Raw genomic sequence first — 19,123 nt, forward strand, 5'->3', positions numbered from 1 at the left:
CCCCCAACATCATCACCAACAATCTACCAGAAGCCTGAAGTCCTTATCTTACTCACTTCTCTACTTTATACCCCGTCCAAGACTGTCTTACCATTTCATTACCTCTTCTAACACAAAAGATGCTTATCGTTTGTTGCGTTTCCTCGGTCTCTTGCCAGCTATTATGATAAACCATTTTGAGGTAAAGCAATAATAGCTGATATTACATTTCCCTTAAAATGTGTTTGGAAGGTAATTTGTGATGTCTCCTTTCAAAGGGGTAAAATAAAATTTTCAGGTCTATCAATAGGGCTGAGGTTGACTTTACAGGTCATCCTCTGCTTATCACAGCAGTTATTTCCTAACTTTTACCTAAAAGCTTCCAAAGTGAAATATAGAATCAAATATTGGTTCACAGAACATGTAGCCAATTCACCTGAGAGAATATGGTCCATTTTATTTCATTACAGATTATTACCAGATTTGAAACAAAATTAAATTGAAACAATAGGAAACAATAATGTGTGTCAAGTTTCTTTAATAGTGTATCTGCTGCTATTCAAATTCCTGCATGAAAGTATATAAAAAAAAGTCCTCTGTCTTTCTAATCTGGTTTCTAAATTTATGGATTAATTAAGGAACATTCAGGGAAACAGGGAAATAAAATTGCCTAGCCACCATGTAGTAATATACTATGTCTAAATTCTAGGAGAAAAAGTGCTAATGGCATCCAGCTGAGATATTATATGAACACACACACACACACACACACACACACACACACACACACACACACAAAATAAAGGAGCCAGATATGACGTTCCTCAAGCAAGGGAGAAAGAGTAACTGAAGCTTTTCTAAGAAATATTAGTATAAAAACATTACATGTTTTTTGATGGTAACCCCATGGGCTTTTGAAAAAATATTTAATATGAGAGAACAAGTAATATTCACAAACAGTGGCAATTTGATTTAGTGGAATGAGTGTGTACTTGGAAGTCAGACTAACGTGGGTAAAAAACGCCAGCTCTGCCATTTACTAATTATACAAACTTGGGAAATAACACCTCTCTAATCTTTCATTTTCTTATCCATGAAATGGGAATAGCAATGCTGTGCTCACAGAATCCTTTGACAGTAACTGAGATAATTTATGCTTAGCACAGTTCCTGGCATAAAGAAAGCCCTAATAATCTTCCTTGTGCACACCTTTCATTGCTTACAAATAATTAGATTTTCTTGCTTGAATTCCATTTGACCAATAATAACCAGTATCTCTGCATTGAAGAATAAATATTTGGGAAGGTGCACCTGAATTCTTCTAGTTGAATGCCCACTATAAAAGATGTGGGTTCTCTAAGCTCAGGGTCCCTCTGCTGTAACTCAGCCCACTGCACAATCAAGTGTTACCTGCTCCTCTTCATGTTGCCAAGGGAGAATTGGAGCTCAGGGAACCAGCATAAATACAGGTACTCTGGCTACTGCTATTTGCTATGAGCAATAAAGTCCTTTTTCTCTGACCCAGGTGTCTTATGTCTTCTGCCATGATCCATAAAACTGTGGCTGGCTAAGTTATTGCTTGAAAGAAGGGTAAAATCTCAAATGCCTCACAATGCTTGATGACAATTACTAAAATTGAAGGTGGGATAAAGTGACCATATGATGAATAAATGAATATATTTCTCTGCCCCCATACACATAAATATATTCAAATCAGGGCATTTTTAAAAAGTCATTCAATAAATACCAGAAAGCCTAGTGATTTCAAGAACATGGGAAGTTTGACCAGATTTATGTGAGTCATGGTCTGTTGAATCACTCTAATTGGAACTCTTGCAGACGGAATACTTACCACCAAGAGCCAGGTCATAGGCTAATGGAAATGAATCCTTTCCTAGTTAAAAAAAAAAAAAAAAAAAAAGGAAAGAAAAGTTCAAATGAATCACTGTGAAATGTACCATCGTTCTCCATCTCTCCAGTTGGATCAGTTAAGGCAAATTCACCTAGCTGTTCAACTGTCTGGGAGGCAGGCTATTGAAATAAGAATGATGTGAAAATTCCTACCGGTATTGTATAATCTAACATTCTTTTATTTAATCCTAGACATCAATATATTCAAAAAAGAACAATAAATTTTTACCTGATGTTAGTTGTAAAGCTCCCCTTAGGGCCTTTCAACTACTTCTGGCCATGCTATTCATTAGTTGAAAAGAAAAAAAAAAAAGGTGGCAGAAGGAAGAAACAAGAATAAGAAGGGTAGAAACAGGCCATTTTTTGCAGATGATTTCTGAAGGTCGTTCCTAGGTAATGATGTGCCCTTACCACCACTTGTGTCAACCTCCAGCTTCCTCGGTGACTTCCCACCCTCATCTTCACTGCTGACACCAGACTCAGCATCATAGTGGCAGTGGTAGTCTGATGCCAAGACTTCTGCTATTATCTGTCCAGCTTATTGGATGTCACATAGAATATCAAAAGGTATAAAAACAGGTCATGGGAACATTGTTGAGCCATTTCACATCATTTAAACAAGTGGTTCAATTTAAATGCATTTACATTAAAATGTAACCTTGTTTTAAAAATCTCTGAAGCATAAACAACTCCCGAGCTATGATTTCAAAGAGAAAACACAATACACAAGAGAAGATCATGAAGTAAAGAAATCCATGCAGAGAAATACTTGCATTAAAAAAGGAGAGAGCGAGTAGCCAGGAGCAGTGACAGATTTGCCAAATGAACATGCAATGAAATGATTGAAAAAAGCAGTTTAGTTGCATTTTCCCTTCTAGGAATGTGTGCTATGGCTTTTATGACACCAATCATCACTGCTTTTTTAAATTACTAAAACTACTAGAGCTGACTACACTATGAGCATTTCATCCATTAGTAGATTTTAGTGATTTGACCCCAATATTCACTCCATGTGGACAGAAGCAAAAAAGCTATTACACAATCCCTATAAATTTGACAGTAAAAGCTATTGTAGAAATTTCTGTTATCTGTAGTTGGTTATTAGCATAGACTTCAGGATCACAGAGACCTAAATTCAATTCTCATATTACATACTAACCATATCACATAGAGCAATTGCTTTGGCCTAAGCCAATGCCTTGGTTTACCCATCTGTCAAAAAGAGTTATCTACTCAATAGTTCATGAGATGATTAAATGAAATAATATGGAGAGAGAGCATCTTCATCTTCCACTTACTAGCAAGTGTCTAGGCACTTAATAAATACCAGCGATGATGATGATGATGATGATAATGGGCATTTCTAAGTGTCATCACCCAATGTGGTATGATTCTAGGCCAAAGTGTAAAGTCAATTAAGTTTGTCTTTAGTTTCTGACAATTCCTTTTCTACAACCCTTGCTTATCGTCTGATGACCCATATCATAAATCCCATAAATCCCTGACATTACCATTATATCACCTCCTTGTTAACAAGTTATTTCAAATAACACTAGACTTCGATCTGTCTTCTGGGATAAGAACATGGTATTTCTGAAACTAACTAATTTCTTTTCTTTCCTTTCCTTTCTTCCTTTCTTTCCTTTTCTCCCTTTTCCCTCCCTTTTATCCTTCCTTCCTTCCTTCCTTCCTTCCTTCCTTCCTTCCTTCCTTCCATCCTTCCTTTCCTTCCTTCCTTCCTTCTTTCCTTTCCTTCCTTCCTTCATCCTCCCCCGATATTCTGTTACAGCAGATAAAACGACTTTACTTTGAGAAAACAGAACTAGAATGCAGTTTCTTGCTTCTTTTAAGGTGAACTACTAAGGGGTAATTACTTACTGACTCCTCTGTATTTGGAAACAAATAGTGGAATACCTGCCTCAAATCGGTTTTGGAGGGAAAATTTTGACTTAACAATATTAAGAGGACAAACAGAAATGAAAAAAGGGGAATAATATAGTTCAAATATATTCTCTTTTAAAAATATTTGAACGTCAGTTTTCCTCATTTATCCAATACAACAAAAGGTTTTTACAATAAGAGTTTAGAGATGATATTGACTCATGACAATGATGTAATAGTTGGATTTGCTATCAAGTTTTCATTTTAGAAACTTGATAAACATAATACATATGAGTCAAATATCATCCTTTCCTTTCTTCCTTTCTTTCCTTTTCTCCCTTTTTCCTTCCTTCTTTCCTTCCTTCCTTCCTTCCTTTTCTTCCTTCCAGTATAATGTGAATACTGTATATCTAGAGAGTTCAAATAAGCAATGTTTTAGGTTTTGCATATGAATTTATTTGGCAATTACATGAAGCTTTATTCCATCAGTGCTAAGACATCAAAATTGTGTCCAAGTAGTCCACAGGGTATAAAAATATAGTCTACAATATTAATAATAAACAATAATTACGCAATTAGCAGCTACTGAACCAAAAGACTACTATAAGAAGCCAAACGACACTAACATCTTCTGAAAATTAAAACTCACTCAGAAATGATAGTGAAGCTTGTAGTCCCTCTGTCTCAGGGATGTTATCACCATTTTCCCATGTCTGCTGGCTTGCCCCTGGAGGATTAGCCTTTGGAAGTAGATGAGAGCCTGTATAGTTAGGTGTTGCCTATTTCGGGTTCAGCATGAGTGGAATGCTAGCCTAAGTATCAAGGACTTACTACATGTGAAACCAGAAAAGGCTTCACTTGGTCATTTTTTCTCAGATGTTCTTCTGAAACTGAAACTTAAAAGCAAGAACTTGGCTGGTGTCTAACCCCAACTGTTTTCCACCCATAGTAAAAGAGGACTGTGCATGCTGAGACTCCCATTTCAGCAATGTGACACATCACTTTGTTGCCTCTCTCTATTTAGCCCTTCATCCCCTAAGGCTCCTGTCTTTTACCAATGGATAAAGGTGACCACTAGAGGCAAAGGTGATTGTCAGTTCTCACAGCATTAGTTGCAAAATGGAATTGTCACACATAGAAAATTTCTTAGAGAATAAGCTTTTTCTTTTCACTCAAATGATATAATGATACTTTAAGGTATTTTTTAAAATATCAAAATATTCTTATATTACAATGTCAGCTTTTTAGTATAAAAACAAATATATTTTAATATGTATTTTATTTTCCCTAAATATGGAGATAGTATTTAGATAGATTATCCAAAGCTTGAAAAAATTAAAGGATACAAAGAAGAAAATAATTATCATAGTTTCACTACTCAGAGAAGGCTACTAGTTAACATTTTAATAGATTTCCAAGTATTTTTTACTAAATTCTTACTAAAGGTAGCACTTAATATCCAACTTTATTAATTTAGAAATGTATTGTGACTATTTTCCCATATCATTAAATTTAAAAGACTCTTCAGTAACACATAAAACATTCTAATAGTCTTACTAAATTTCAGTTCATCAACGTCTATTGTTAAATATTGAGCTATTTCTATTATTTTGTGATTATAAAGCTACTTTAAACACTACTTATAATCATTTTTACACATATTTTTGACTATTCCCTTAGGACACATTCCTGGAATAGGAATTGCTATGAATTTTTAGAAGCTTTTTATACATATTTCTAAATGTTCTTTTAAAAAGGAGGTGGGACGAACAATGTCATCAATAATGACTGAAAGGCCTATGTGCCTGCACTATTTTCACAATTTCCATCAATTCTTTCTTTATTTGATATTTTAGTAATTGAAAAGTAGTGGCAAGGATAGAGCTTTCAAGATTAGCAGCAAACTTTCCTTTTGTGAATTTCCTGCTATACAATGTACATTCTTCTGTTATGATGTTTGCCTTTTTATTGATTTGTAAGAACTCTTTATGTATTACAAACATCAATCATTTTTTCCAGCTTTTATTTTAGATTCAGGAAGTACATATGCAGGTTTCTTACATGAGTAAATTACATGTCACTGAGATTTGGTGTGCAAATGATCCCATCACCATGCAGTGAACATAATACCCAATAAGTAGTTTTTCAACCCATGGTCCCCTTTCACTTTCCCCCACCTGGTAGTCCCCAATATTTATTGTTGTCATCTTTATGTGCATACGAACATAAATTTTTTGCATATCCATCTTGCAAATATTTCCTCCAGAGTTTGTTTTCCTGTATAGTCGTGTGTTATTGCTGTTATTGCTGCTGCTATTGCAAAGAATCTCACATTACTCAGTACTATTTCTTCCAAATTAATGAATTGTTTTCAAATCCCAAACTATTATTGTTAGGATTTACAGACATTCTACATCAAATTTTGGATTTAATCTGGCAAAATTTATCATTATCTTTATATTTAGTCTTCTATTCAAATAGTGGGAGTGATTTCCCATTTATCATATTTCTCTTTCATCCTCTTTGTGTGGAATAGCATGTTTTTCTTATTGTCCATATGTTAAGTTCTTCCTTCTTATAAGTTTCTTAAAGTCTGTTTATGAATACTTCTCCATTGTGGTTTATTACTTTTGTTGTTGTTGTTATAGTTTCAGTGGGGCAGTAGTTTGAGGCTATAGTTAGAAATTGGTCACCTTACAAATACCACTTATTGGCACTAATAATTGCAATTAATTAATTATCCAGTGAATTGTTTTTTTCTCTTAGATCCAAGAATTATTTAGAGTACTGCTTTTAAATTTTCAATTTTTCTGGTGAGAGTTAATTATATTTTGTAAATAATTTATAGTTTTATTGCACTGTTATCATGTAATGTGGATTCAACAAATTCTGCTCTGTGCTGCTATGAAAAAAGGCACATGGAGAATAATAGTTACGTGATAGACAAACCTTCTAAATCACATTAATCATTTTTTCTATGTCCTTATGTATTACAAAAAGGACTGATGTTTATGTTTAAATACAAATGAGAGTTATTCATTTTGTATTTTCCATTAAGAGAGTGGTTAGCTCCTTGAATGCTCTTAAATCCCACTGGGATGCAGATCTTCCTCACAAATGTTAAGCTGAAGTAGTTTCCAATTCCAATTCAGTGACCCAAGAGCTAAAGGAGAAAGGAAAGGAAAGTGGGGCTTTGAACCTTCTTAGCAGAAATGTAATTCACTGCGTTTCTTTTCTATGGTTGCAAGAGCTTCCAGGCTTGGTTAGACAGCTACTCTTGACACTGCCATCTTCTTTGTTAGGGAAGTGCCTCTATGAATTCAGGGGAGAAGACCCTCTACCCATCAGTGCAGCTGACTTTTTGTTGGTGTTGCCTCACAAACTTTCCTGGGAGGGTGGCAACAGTGAAGAACACTGAACTGTTAGAGGCCAGCATACCAGCTTTCTGCGTCCTCACAGCTCACCCCTGCTTCCAGCCTCTTCTAATCCTTTAAGTCTAGGATGATTTTTTTTTTTTTTAAAACTTCTATGAGGATGCTCCTCTTTCTCGTGGGAAACAAACACAAGATAGCTCCTGATGTCTTTCTCTAATTTGCCCTCATGTAGCAAATTCCTTGGATTTTGTGACATTTGGATGGTACCTTCCTCAGATACAAAAACACTTTTTAAACTTTGTGAAACATTTCAACTGCTATTTTTATACTTTCTTCCTCATTGAAAATAGAACAGGGAGAAAGAAATCAGGTACTTGAATTCATATTACCAAATGAAGTAAATTTCACAGTGTTTCTAATTAACATTCTCCTTAAAAGTCGATTTATAGCCTTCATATCACTTGCTGCTATGTTAATGTAGAAACTTAGAAACTCACTGCAATAATTCAGCTGCTTTTGTGGAAACAAATCAGATCACATATTAAAATTCAGGCCATCACAGGTGGGATGTAAAAGTTGACACTTTAATATCTACTAGTCAAGATGCAAATTGAATTATTAAATATTTACTAAATAAAAAACATTCTTATGATCACTTTGAAGCATTATTTATGTAGTTTAAATGAATAATTTGGAATTTTTCAGGTATTCTTTACCATAAACTTTGATTTAACAAAAAATATTTAGAATGATGATGATGAAGGTTATAATTTTTCAGGTCTAACATAGTTGCAGGTTAGCATTTTCTCTTTTCTAATTTTTTTTTTGGTAATTCTGTGCTTATTTTGTTTATTTCTTTCTCGTTTCTCCCCTGACCTTCCCACAATTTTACACATCCTCTAGGCCATTTTTCTCCTTTAAAACAATGTAAAAGGGGCAGAACAAAGCCACAGTATTTCTGTCCTGTAATTGCCTGTTCTCCATGGTAAAGCTTTAGATGTCACTGTCGGCCAGAGCAGATGAAAAGAAAAATATGCAGAGGAATAAGAAGGAAAGTTCAAGAAATCATACAAGAACTTCAATGTACTGTATATCTTGGGGCTTCAGGGGTTTTGTTTGTTTGTTTTTACAGTACAGGAGTCCGCTTATCTACAGGGTACACAATTCACAACCCCAGCAGATGCTTGAAACAGTAGATAGTGTCAAACTCTATATATACTATGCTTTTTTCTATACATACATCCTTATAATAAAGTTTAATTTATAAATTAAGCACATAAGAGATTAACAACAATAACTAATAATAAAACAGAAAATTATAACAATATACTATAATAAAAGGTATGTTGATGTGGTCTCTCTCTCTTTCTCACTTTCTCTCTCTCTCTCTCTCCTCCTCCTCTCTCTCTCTGTCTGTCTTATTGTACTGTACTCATCTATCTTCAGACTGAGGTAAACCATGAGTAATTGAAACTGCAGATAAGCAGGTCAACTGTGCTACATATTTTCTAGCCAATAGTGTCTGAGGTGTTTGGGCAATAGAAAGGTAAGGAGAAGTAGGACCACTAATACATATAACTTTAATAAATGGCTTAAGTCATGAAACAAAAATACTAGTTATTCTATTTCATACTTACTTGAATCTTCATTATCGGTTCTTTCTTCCAGGTTCCCAAATGTCAAACATAAATGCTCTAATTTGGTATACATTACATCTTTTACATTCCCTATCGTGTATTCTCAATGACATCTAATTCATTCTTTCTCCTATGCTGTTTTAAACAAAACAAATTGATCCCATCTTAAAACATGTTAAGAATCCTGAGCAACTGAATATCAGAAGACTGTTTTATCAAGAATTTTCATCTGTATTTTAAGAATGTAAGAAGCCCATAAAAACACCAAACTTATTCCAAGTACCTGGTGACCTTGAAAAGCATCCCTGTGCTTTCATCATTTTTGTGTAGCCAGTCGATTATCTTCCCAACAACTCACCATGACAAAATTCATGACTAACATCATCTACCTACACAGTGAAGATGTTCTTGTGTCATCTTTGACATTGACACATGGCCCACAAAATACCAGGATTAATTACAAACCGAAGACCACAGATGTTCAAAGAGAGTTGCAGAGAATGCTAAAGTTTAGCCTCCATATAGTAGCCAGAATAATCTTTTCAAAATGTTCAGATCATGCCATTTTGGGCTCACATCTTTCTAGAGGAAAGATATCCTAACTCAGAATAAATTCCTTCCCATGACCTATGAGCTTCTTCCTCTGACCTCATCTTGTGCTACTCTCTCACTTGTTTACTAGACTCTGTCATACTGGCCTCCTTTCCAAATCCTTCATTCAGCAACTATGCTCCCAACTTGGGACTGTTGCACTTGCGGGACTCCCTGTTCCCTGTGGTCTTTCTGTAGATGACAGAGTGGCCTCCCTCTGTACTTCATTCATCTCTGTTCAGATGTCTGATCATTAGAGAGGCCATCCCGAAAATACCACCCCTTCCTCAAACCATCACTCTATTATCCCCTTACCCTGCTTTTATTTTCCTTCTATCACTTAGCCCAGATACCCCCTCACATGCTTATTTTCCACTTGGCAGGCATACCTCCCTCCTAGAATATAAAATTCATGTGGAAAGCGACTGTCGTGTTCACAGTGAGAACAGTGTGTGGCATAAAGCAGATCCTCAGCAAATATTTATTGACTGAAGAGGTCTATTAGAACAAATACATGCTTCCACAGGTCATTCAGAAATTGTATTTAGACCTCAACTCATAACACTTGACTTTCTTGTTCTTTCATCAGGACCGTTTTATCCTGCCTGCCTGATAACAAAATTGCAATTCATTTTAGTTATACTATTATTTAAGTTCAAATTGCCTGGTCAAGCATTATGACTTTTCTTGACTCACATACAAAAATAAAAAATGCTTACTCCCATATGCATTTTACATTATAATTTGCATTAAATATACTACTCTTTATTTCATTTATATTTATGATATATAAATTAAATTAACTTTACAAATAAATGCATTTGAGTTATTCCACTATTAGAACATATTGCCAAGATTATGTCACAATGCATGACAGCTTAAGCTGAAAATAACAGAAAATAAACATATTAAAATAAGAACATGCCCTGTAATACTGGATTAACACCCAAGAACACTGTCTCATTGTAGCTAGCAATTATAATCTTTTACTTTCTGCTTCACTGTGTACAGTATATCTTTTGTTCAATTCATCTGATTTGTTGATGGACTGGACAAAGTCCAATTAAATATGACATACTATAAAACAGTGAGAAGGAAAATATCATTTTATGCAATCAGCCTTAAAGGTATGAAGGCAATGGCTTTACTTTACTCATTTATCCACCGCTACTATGATCTCAAGTAAAAACAATTCAAATTAAATTGTGTTACCTTAGAGTCTATAAAACGTTATTAATTGTATATGATTTTTAGCCCACAGATTTATTCATAACATAGGTTATTCTTTAACATAATCACAGCTTTTATCCTAACTTAAAAAGATTAAGTATCATGCAAATGTGAGACATGGTTATTTACACATTCTCTCAGCCCTCTTTCATTTCTACCTACAGTTCTAGTCAGGGATCTAAGTAAAATATATACGTGTGCATATTTTGTGATTTTATGTGGAATTTTCTTAGAAATTGTTATTCATACAAAAATTTAAAGAATATTTTTTACTTTTAAATCTATTATTTAAAATATTAACAAATTTATTGAATCATTTCCCTGAGTATCCGTATTTAGAAAACATTAGCCGCCCAACTGTTATAATTTACTTAGCCTCAGATTTTTGATAGCATTAATCCTTCCACATCATTCTGAATGTTATACATGGTCTTTGTTCTGTTTTACTTGTTTATGTCTTGTGCTTTATATTCCCTGACTCTGTATTTCCTAGCTTTCACAACCCTCAAATTTTGTTCTTTTGTGGAAGATGAACAATAGAACAAAACTATGAGTTCTTTAAAATAGGTTTTAAAGAACTATTTTTTAAAAATGTTCAGTTATACAATACTGTGGCAATATAAGAATAACAGATTAGATGAATATGAAGAAAAGAGAAGTGTGCTTATGTGACAAGACATTCAAGATATACGGTTAAGTGAAAAAAAGCAAGTCTCAGAACAAAATGTATAGTATGTTTCCATCTCTATATAAAAATAACATACGTGTATGTATCTTTGTAATATATCAATACATATTAATATATCTATATCTATCTACCTACCTATAATTTCTGTAATCATGCGCACACAGAAAAATTGCTATCCACCATTATCCCTGGAGAAAAAGAGTAGAAGTTGGGCAAGAAAGACTTTCACTTTCACTTTATTCTTGTCTGTTCTGTAATGTTTAAACTTTTAAACCAAACTTTTGTGAGAAAAAAGTTTATTAAAAACCTTAAAATATCTATAACTTTTGAACAAAAATTAGGCTTACTGAAACGTATATTAAGAAAATGTTTATAAATTTGAAATAATTTTAGCAATAAGACACTCACTAAAGTACTAATAGCAAGAGTGAAAGTAAGAAAAAATATAAATGTCCAACTATAAGGAAACGGCTAAATTATGAGAAAACCACAGAATGGCATAACATACAGAGGTTAAATATGTTCATAAAGATTAAAGATGTGAAAAATGATCATGGTCTAATGTTAAGATATAAAGCAGGATATATTTTACAAAATATGAAAACAAAACTTTGTAAATCCTAAGTTTACAAATAAAAATCCTGACCAAATGTTAAAAGGGATCTTTTTGTGTGTAATAAACCTATGAGTAATTTTTCAAAATTACTTTTCTCTACTGTCTAAATGTCATTCCACGTGTATTGTTAATAAAAAATTAATAATAGCACATATATTACAGCTTAACAAAGATAAACAGTCCCAAACCTTGCCATCTTGTGTTGAATCCACCTTAATAAAAAGATAACAAAATGTTTTAAAATTATAGATGTTATCAAGTTAGGAATATGGTTTCCCAATATATTTGAGAAAAGTAATAAGCCAATACACTTTTCATTTCACAAACTCAGAGAAAAACAAAAACTACTGTTTTCCAGGTGACATGATCATAGTGCCACATTTCTGATATTCTACAGCCTAATTATGACCCTCATTATGTATATTCTACTTTACAAAAAGATGTCTACTTGCACAAATTCAGGTAAACAATCTAGTTTTCTGAAGTGAAAATTTAAAAAATGAAAATAATGTTAGTGTTTCTATTGACCTTTAACACCTCTATCTTTTTGATTAGTAGCTTGTCATCTTGTACACATTTTCTAGATGACACCTTATATGTATGAAAATTTCATAATGAAATTCAAGATCAAAGATCTGAATTATTTTATTAAAGAGTTTCAAATATATTGGAGCTAGAATCTTGATTTATATATGACAAAAATTCTTTTGAAGATGTTCAGGGTCTTTGAATTATAATTCTAGGGCAGGGGTTGATGAATTTTATCTCTAAAGTCCCAGTTTGTAAATTCTTAGGATTTTGTGGGTTATTTAACAATACAAAAATCATTCCTGGCTTTCAGGTTATTTAGAAAACAAGACAAAACAGTAATGGTTCAGATTTGGCCCCAGGGCCAAAGTTTGTCAAACTCTGTTCTAAAGTTATTTTTGGTAACTTATTCAAAGGTCATATGCATTGCTATACTTCACTATCTAAAACACCTTTACCCTCCTGTATCCCACCTTCAAAATTGTATTTAACCTTTACAGTCTCTCAAATATGTTCTTCATGAAAACTTTCAAGGTGTCCTTTAAAAACAGGACTTCTCTTCCTTTGAAGCCACATAGCATTTTGTAACTCCTCTATTTTACATAGGACTACTAACCTTTGTCCGGTGCTGTGCCAAGGCTTCCACTCAGCATGTTATGGGAGAAACCCTCTCTTACACATTTTTTATTGACTATGGTGCCTTGTGCATAGTAGAATATTAATAATATTGGTTGAAGTGATAGATAACTATTCGACATCTTCAATTCCTAGAAGGAGACTTCAGTGGTTTAATAGTAGTTTTTAAGGGCCTAAAAGTAACATAGACACCAAAAATATTCATATGTTTTTAAAATGCAGCTGAATTTTAGTAATATTAAAATGTGAAAACAAATTTTGTCTTAAAATCAAGAAGAATGGCTCCTGCATTGACAGGGGAGACAGATGAGAGAGAGCAACAAAAGGACTGTGAACCAGTTCCAGGGCACAGAAGGTTATGTGAGAGGCAAGTGTCAGGCAGGTACAATCCAGCTGTCCACAGGATACCCCTCAGCCCTTTCACTCTGCTCCTCAAGGTGAGAAAAGCATCAGACCTTCCATGTGTCTAAGGTCTGGGGCCTGATTATCCAGACACTCCTTACTCTTTCCATGTCAAATGAACAATCTTACACACTCAGGATCCCCAGGGATCAGAAAGTAACTCAGTTTCAGAGAAGAACTCAAAGGCAAGTTTGGAATCTTGTAAGAAAATTTTACACTATTATCTAAATCTAAATTCATATTACACAGACGCGATAGGCAATATTTAGAAGTTCTGGAACAACTCTGCCTGAATTCATATCCTAGGAATGCCTCTTTTAGCGTGTAATCCTTGGTAACTTATTTAACCTTTTGAAGCCACATTTTATTTTTCATCTGTAAAAAAGAGATGATGATAATAGAACGTAACTTAGAGGGCGATTGGGTTTTTGTGAGGATGTGATGAGTTAATATATCTAAGTGTTTAGAACCTTGCCTGGAACATAGTAAGCACCTATTAACATTAGCTATATATCTCAAAATCCATATATAGCTAAAAGCAAATAGTATTTCTACTAATAAATAACCTCTAAAAGCCACACACATCCTTGCCTTCAAACACATATTGTGCTTTATTTCATTCTTGAAGTGAAATTCCCATAGGAGGGAATTTACTGAAAATAAGAAACAGGCTGGATAGAAATTATCAAGTAATTTTTTAAGTGCAAGAGAAGGCAAACAGCAAACTGAAAATACATGTATGATTATGTGACAAAGAGAGACACAGGAAAAATCTTGAATCCCTGAAGCATTATCACAATAGTATTTCCCAAGCTTTGGCGTAATGCAATGACCAAAATCAGCTTCCATGCATGAGCACGATGGCAGCTCAACTTAACGGCCATACTTACCACCTTCCTCCACCCCAGGGAGACCTGCCTTTTTGTCCTTCACCTGAGCAGTGCTTTCTTCCCAAAGCTTACTCTTATCCTTTTCCTTTTCTTCTGCGGAAACATGTTTCCCGGACTTCTCAGATAAACCCTCTGCAATCCCTTGGGTTCCTTTCTCCGTTCCTTCTTTAAGAACATTCTCAAAGCTTTCCTCTATTGACATTGGCTTGGCCTCCACATCTGCTTTTGTTATTTCTTGGTCTTCAATTTCAATGTCTAAGGATTCCTCAATTGGAAGGTGGGACTTTCTTGGCTCATCATTTTCACTCAGCTCCTGAGAAGATGAACTTCTGGCACTTTCCTCTGTGCTGCTGTCAGCATGGGCTTCCCTGTCCCCCACTGCAGATTCATCCTCACTGTCACTAGAATAAGGGTGACTTCTGGATGAGGTTGATGAAGCAGTTTTCATATCTACAAAAAAATACAAGTGATGACATTGTTGTTCTTCCATAAAGCAACTGGTTTAATTGTGAAAATTATGTTAGCAATTAATCATACTAAAAATTTTAAAATATAGTTTAGTACAGACTTGATATCCTTTTCCCATATAGTCTACTTAGCGGTCCGCAACCTTTTTTATACCGGGGATTGGTTTCATGGAAGACAATTTTTCCACGGACTGGGGTTGAGCGGGAATGGTTTTGGGATGATTCAAGTGCATTGCATTTATTGTGCACTTTATTTCTATTATTATTACATTGTAATATATAATGAAGTAATTATACAACTGACAATAATGTAGAATTAGTGGGAGCCCTGAGCTTGTTTTCCTGCATCTAGACAGTCTGATTTGGAGATAATGCGAGACAGTGGCAGACCATCAGGCATTAGATTCTCATAAGGAGCTCACAACCTAGAACCCTGGTATGCACAGTTTGCAATAGGGTTTCTGCTCCTATGAGGATCGAATGCTTCCACTGATCTAACAGGAGATGGACCTCGGGCAGTAACGCCAGCAATGGGGAATGGGCAGTGGCTGTAAATACAGATGAAGCTTCGCTGGCTTCCCCACCACTCACCTCCTGCTGTGCAGTCTGGTTCCTAATAGGCCATGGACCTTGTAGCAGTCCATGGCCTGGGGATTAGATCCCTGGTCTAAATCATTGTTAGGATACAGAAAACTTACCGAATCGATGGAATATATGAGTATATAGAAATTTTCAAAAGATCACATTTAACTATCAACCATTCCTGTTTTTTGTTGTTGTTTTTAGAAAGCCATTTTATTGACAAACCTTTGTAAATATCCACTTCGTTAAAGAAAAAATAATAATCCTTTGTCTCTTCAACAAAAGCTTTATTTATTTATTTCCTTCTATCACCACAGTGCTCCGTGTGCATGAAACTTAAACTTTTATCTACCATACCATCCATCATCCTAGTATATCTTGGTATCTGGACACAGTAAGATCTGTGTATTTGCCCAGTAAGTAGACAAATATATGTAGGTTACACTTGCATGTGTGTGTGCGCATAGATGGAGATTTTATCTTATTTTGAGCTCTGCAGAAGCAGAAGCTGAGATGAAGATTCATGTGCGAGAAATGTATTAAAGATGTGCTCCAGGAGAACTCTTAAGGGAGTGGGGGAAGCAAAGGAAGGAAGGGCAGAAATCAATCAAGGGAGCTATTTCAAGCCCCATCTCAACCTCAACCTGATCCCATGGGCACTTCTGAAGTGTAAGCTATATTAGGATGTAATTTATATTAGGCAGGAGCTGGGCTTTCATACTTTGGAAAAGTCAGACATTGGCTATGGGCCTCCCTAGGGGGATGTAAACTCTCTGGCATTTCCAGGCTCTTTGAGTCTGAGGGTGAAGCACCTCCAGTAGTCAGGGCAGTCCTCTGAAAAAGGTGAAGGGAGCAGAAGATGGGCAATGGGTGAACAAAGTTGGTGAGAGATTCTGGGACATCTAGGCAGTTCGACGACAGGGTGCTGCAGATATGCAGTCTAGAAACTTACGGTAGCCACAACTGGTTTATGTAATACCTAAAAAGGTTTTAACAATTTCCAATAAAGTGCCATACACACTGAATCTCAATAAGGAAGCTGAACAGCATAACAAATCACTGCATACATTGCTATAGGCCAGAGAAATACAATCTTGCTTTTCTAACCAATAGGTCTATGTTTGTAATTGTTTTTTTCATAAATATACTTTCAAATAAAATATCCTACATTTAAATGCTGCCTATTTTTTTGTCTTCTCTGTACTCCTCACTGTTTTTTCTGTTTCTTTATTTCTTTCAGTTCCATGTGGCAGCTGCACCAATAGCTGTAGCAGCTAGTGCAGAGTTTAAGAGAAGAAATAACTGTCTTTGCTCTTATCCTCTTCTCTCCAAGCCTCCAGTCCTGCCGGCTCTCCATGACAGGTCTTAGCATTTTAAATATAGTCTCAGAGACATATCAGAGTTTCCACAAAGATTTGAGAGATGCTACACAGCAGTAAAAAACAAACTCAAAAAGCCTTTAAGCAACAGAGCCCCTAAGTCTAATTCCATTTGCTTTTATCTCCTGATACCTTGACAAACACCAGATGACCACTATTTTTCAAATAAATCATACACTCTAGCTACTCATTCTTTATTCTCCATTTTATAAAATCTGGCTATGCCGTGTCCCCGGTAGAAAATGTAGCAGATCAAGGAGAGTTCTTCCCCATCTTATTTGTATCTGTTCAGAAACTTTAGGTTCTCTGAACTCCCCTTCCTCTTCGGAGTCTTATGTTTCTACTTTCAAAAAGAACATCAATTCTGGTTTATCAGCAGTTTAACCGATGGCTTTCATTAATTACATAGTTAGCTAGGACTCAATGTTATACTCGTTTGGAACTCCAAAAATATATCTACTATCTGAATATGGAAATGATGACTCCTATTTTTGGCTCTGAGAGTTGGTCATATAATTTTTATTTTTTTTTATTTTTATTTTTTTTTTTTTTTGAGACGGAGTCTCGCTCTGCCGCCCAGGCTCGAGTGCAGTGGCCAGATCTCAGCTCACTGCAAGCTCCGCCTCCCGGGTTCACGCCATTCTCCTGCCTCAGCCTCCCAAGTAGCTGGGACTACAGGCGCCCGCCATCTCGCCCGGCTAGTTTTTTGTATTTTTTAGTAGAGACGGGGTTTCACCGTGTTCGCCAGGATGGTCTTGATCTCCTGACCTCGTGATCCACTCGTCTCGGCCTCCCAAAGTGCTGGGATTACAGGCTTGAGCCACCGCGCCCGGCCTGGTCATATAATTTTTAAAATGAGTGCTCCTCTGACTTTCCTTAGTAGCTTCCATTAATTGTATTATTTCATTTCAAAGGGCTGAAATATACTCTGGTTCAAGTTTGAGTCAGTCCTTCAGAGAAGAAAGATCAGGAGAATGAATGGCCTCCAAGTGGCCAGGGCACCTGACCTCCCATACAAACTCATTTCAGTTTTCAAATTTCTCCCTAACCTCATGCTATAATTTAGTTTCACTCTCATTTCTTTCTGTCATTTACATACACAGACACTGGGGTAAGACTTTGCCTATAAAAAAGTTAAAAAAGCTTCAGGGTTATGGAATAGGATTTTCAAAACTATTCTTATTTATTCTCTTAGAAATAAAGCAAATGCTTATATTAAAAAAAAAAACAACTTTCAGAACACATATGTAAATTCGCTTTGTCATTAGGAGGGAAAAATTAACTTGCAAGCATGTTGATAAACAGCTATGCCTCCTACCCAATTCCATTTGTTTGTGTATTCCCTTCTGGTAGTGATGCTGTAAGAACCTGCTTTTGCTTGTTTTGGCAAAGGAAAGATCTGCACTCATTGCCCGAGGTCTTGGCCGAAGCCAGCAAGTTTGGTGCCATGTTCCATGTCCTAAGCAAGATCTTTGACTTTTCTCTTTCCACAGTCAGGAGCTCTCCAGACCCTTCTTCCCTTTTCATGTCATTGATAATTGTTTCTTTCTTTCTTTTTTGGCATCACTATAATTAAAATCTTGTTTGACACAGCACGAGGTTGAGAGAAAATGACATATTCTTCTGTACGACAAATCCTGGTGTCCCAGTCACAGCTCAGCTACTTAATAATTTCTACTTTGGTTATGCTATTTAACTTATTTAAGCCTCTGTTTTCTTTTTTCTTTCTTTCTTTCTTTTTTTTTTTTTTTTTTTTTTTTTTTTTGAGACGGAGTCTCGCTCTGTCGCCCAGGCTGGAATGCAGTGGCCGGATCTCTGCTCACTGCAAGCTCCGCCTCCCGGGTTCACGCCATTCTCCTGCCTCAGCCTCCCGAGTAGCTGGGACTGCAGGCGCCTGCCACCTCGCCCGGATAGTTTTTTGTATTTTTTAGTAGAGACGGGGTTTCACCGTGTTGGTCAGGATGGTCTCGATCTCCTGACCTCGTGATGCCTCTGTTTTCTTAACTGTAAAATGGGGATAATTCTACTTGTTCTCCTTACAAAATTGTAGAAATTACACGAGAAAAATATTTAATCTAATCAAATGAAATAATTATCTTTATAGTCTTTTTTCCTCTGTGATGTCATACATGTAGTATATTCTAATAAATTTCTCTCTTGTAGTTTCGTTTTTGTGATATTGAGTGATATCACAGCTACTATGATAAAGATAAAACTAATCATGATTATGCACCTACTGTAAACCAAACCATGAAATAGCACTTTACAAACATCTCACTTAATCCTATGGAATAGTAATTATCTTCTATTTTGAGATCCAGAAAGAGGGGTC

The 19,123-nt window shown here is 35.4% G+C and overlaps 1 protein-coding gene across 8 annotated transcripts in view; it reads right to left on the bottom strand.

Annotated features, from left to right (window-relative positions):
- The window catches only part of ERICH3 (glutamate rich 3), a 117,069-nt gene that overhangs the window by 6,992 nt on the left and 90,954 nt on the right, over positions 1–19,123 (bottom strand). For 7 of the 8 annotated variants that reach the window (XM_021943046.2, XM_021943039.2, XM_021943052.2 and 4 more), the window contains 3 exons: positions 14,364–14,813; positions 2,302–2,427; positions 1,832–1,873 (listed from right to left, as the gene is read on the bottom strand). In XM_021943046.2, coding sequence (XP_021798738.2) covers positions 1,832–1,873; positions 2,302–2,427; positions 14,364–14,813 — 618 coding nt within the window. The remainder of the gene's footprint in view (positions 1–1,831; positions 1,874–2,301; positions 2,428–14,363; positions 14,814–19,123) is intronic. The other variant, XM_021943049.2, reaches the window with a different exon arrangement.

The sequence above is a fragment of the Papio anubis genome, chromosome 1 (genome assembly GCF_008728515.1).
Source record: "Papio anubis isolate 15944 chromosome 1, Panubis1.0, whole genome shotgun sequence".
NCBI classification, from domain to species: domain Eukaryota; kingdom Metazoa; phylum Chordata; class Mammalia; order Primates; family Cercopithecidae; genus Papio; species Papio anubis.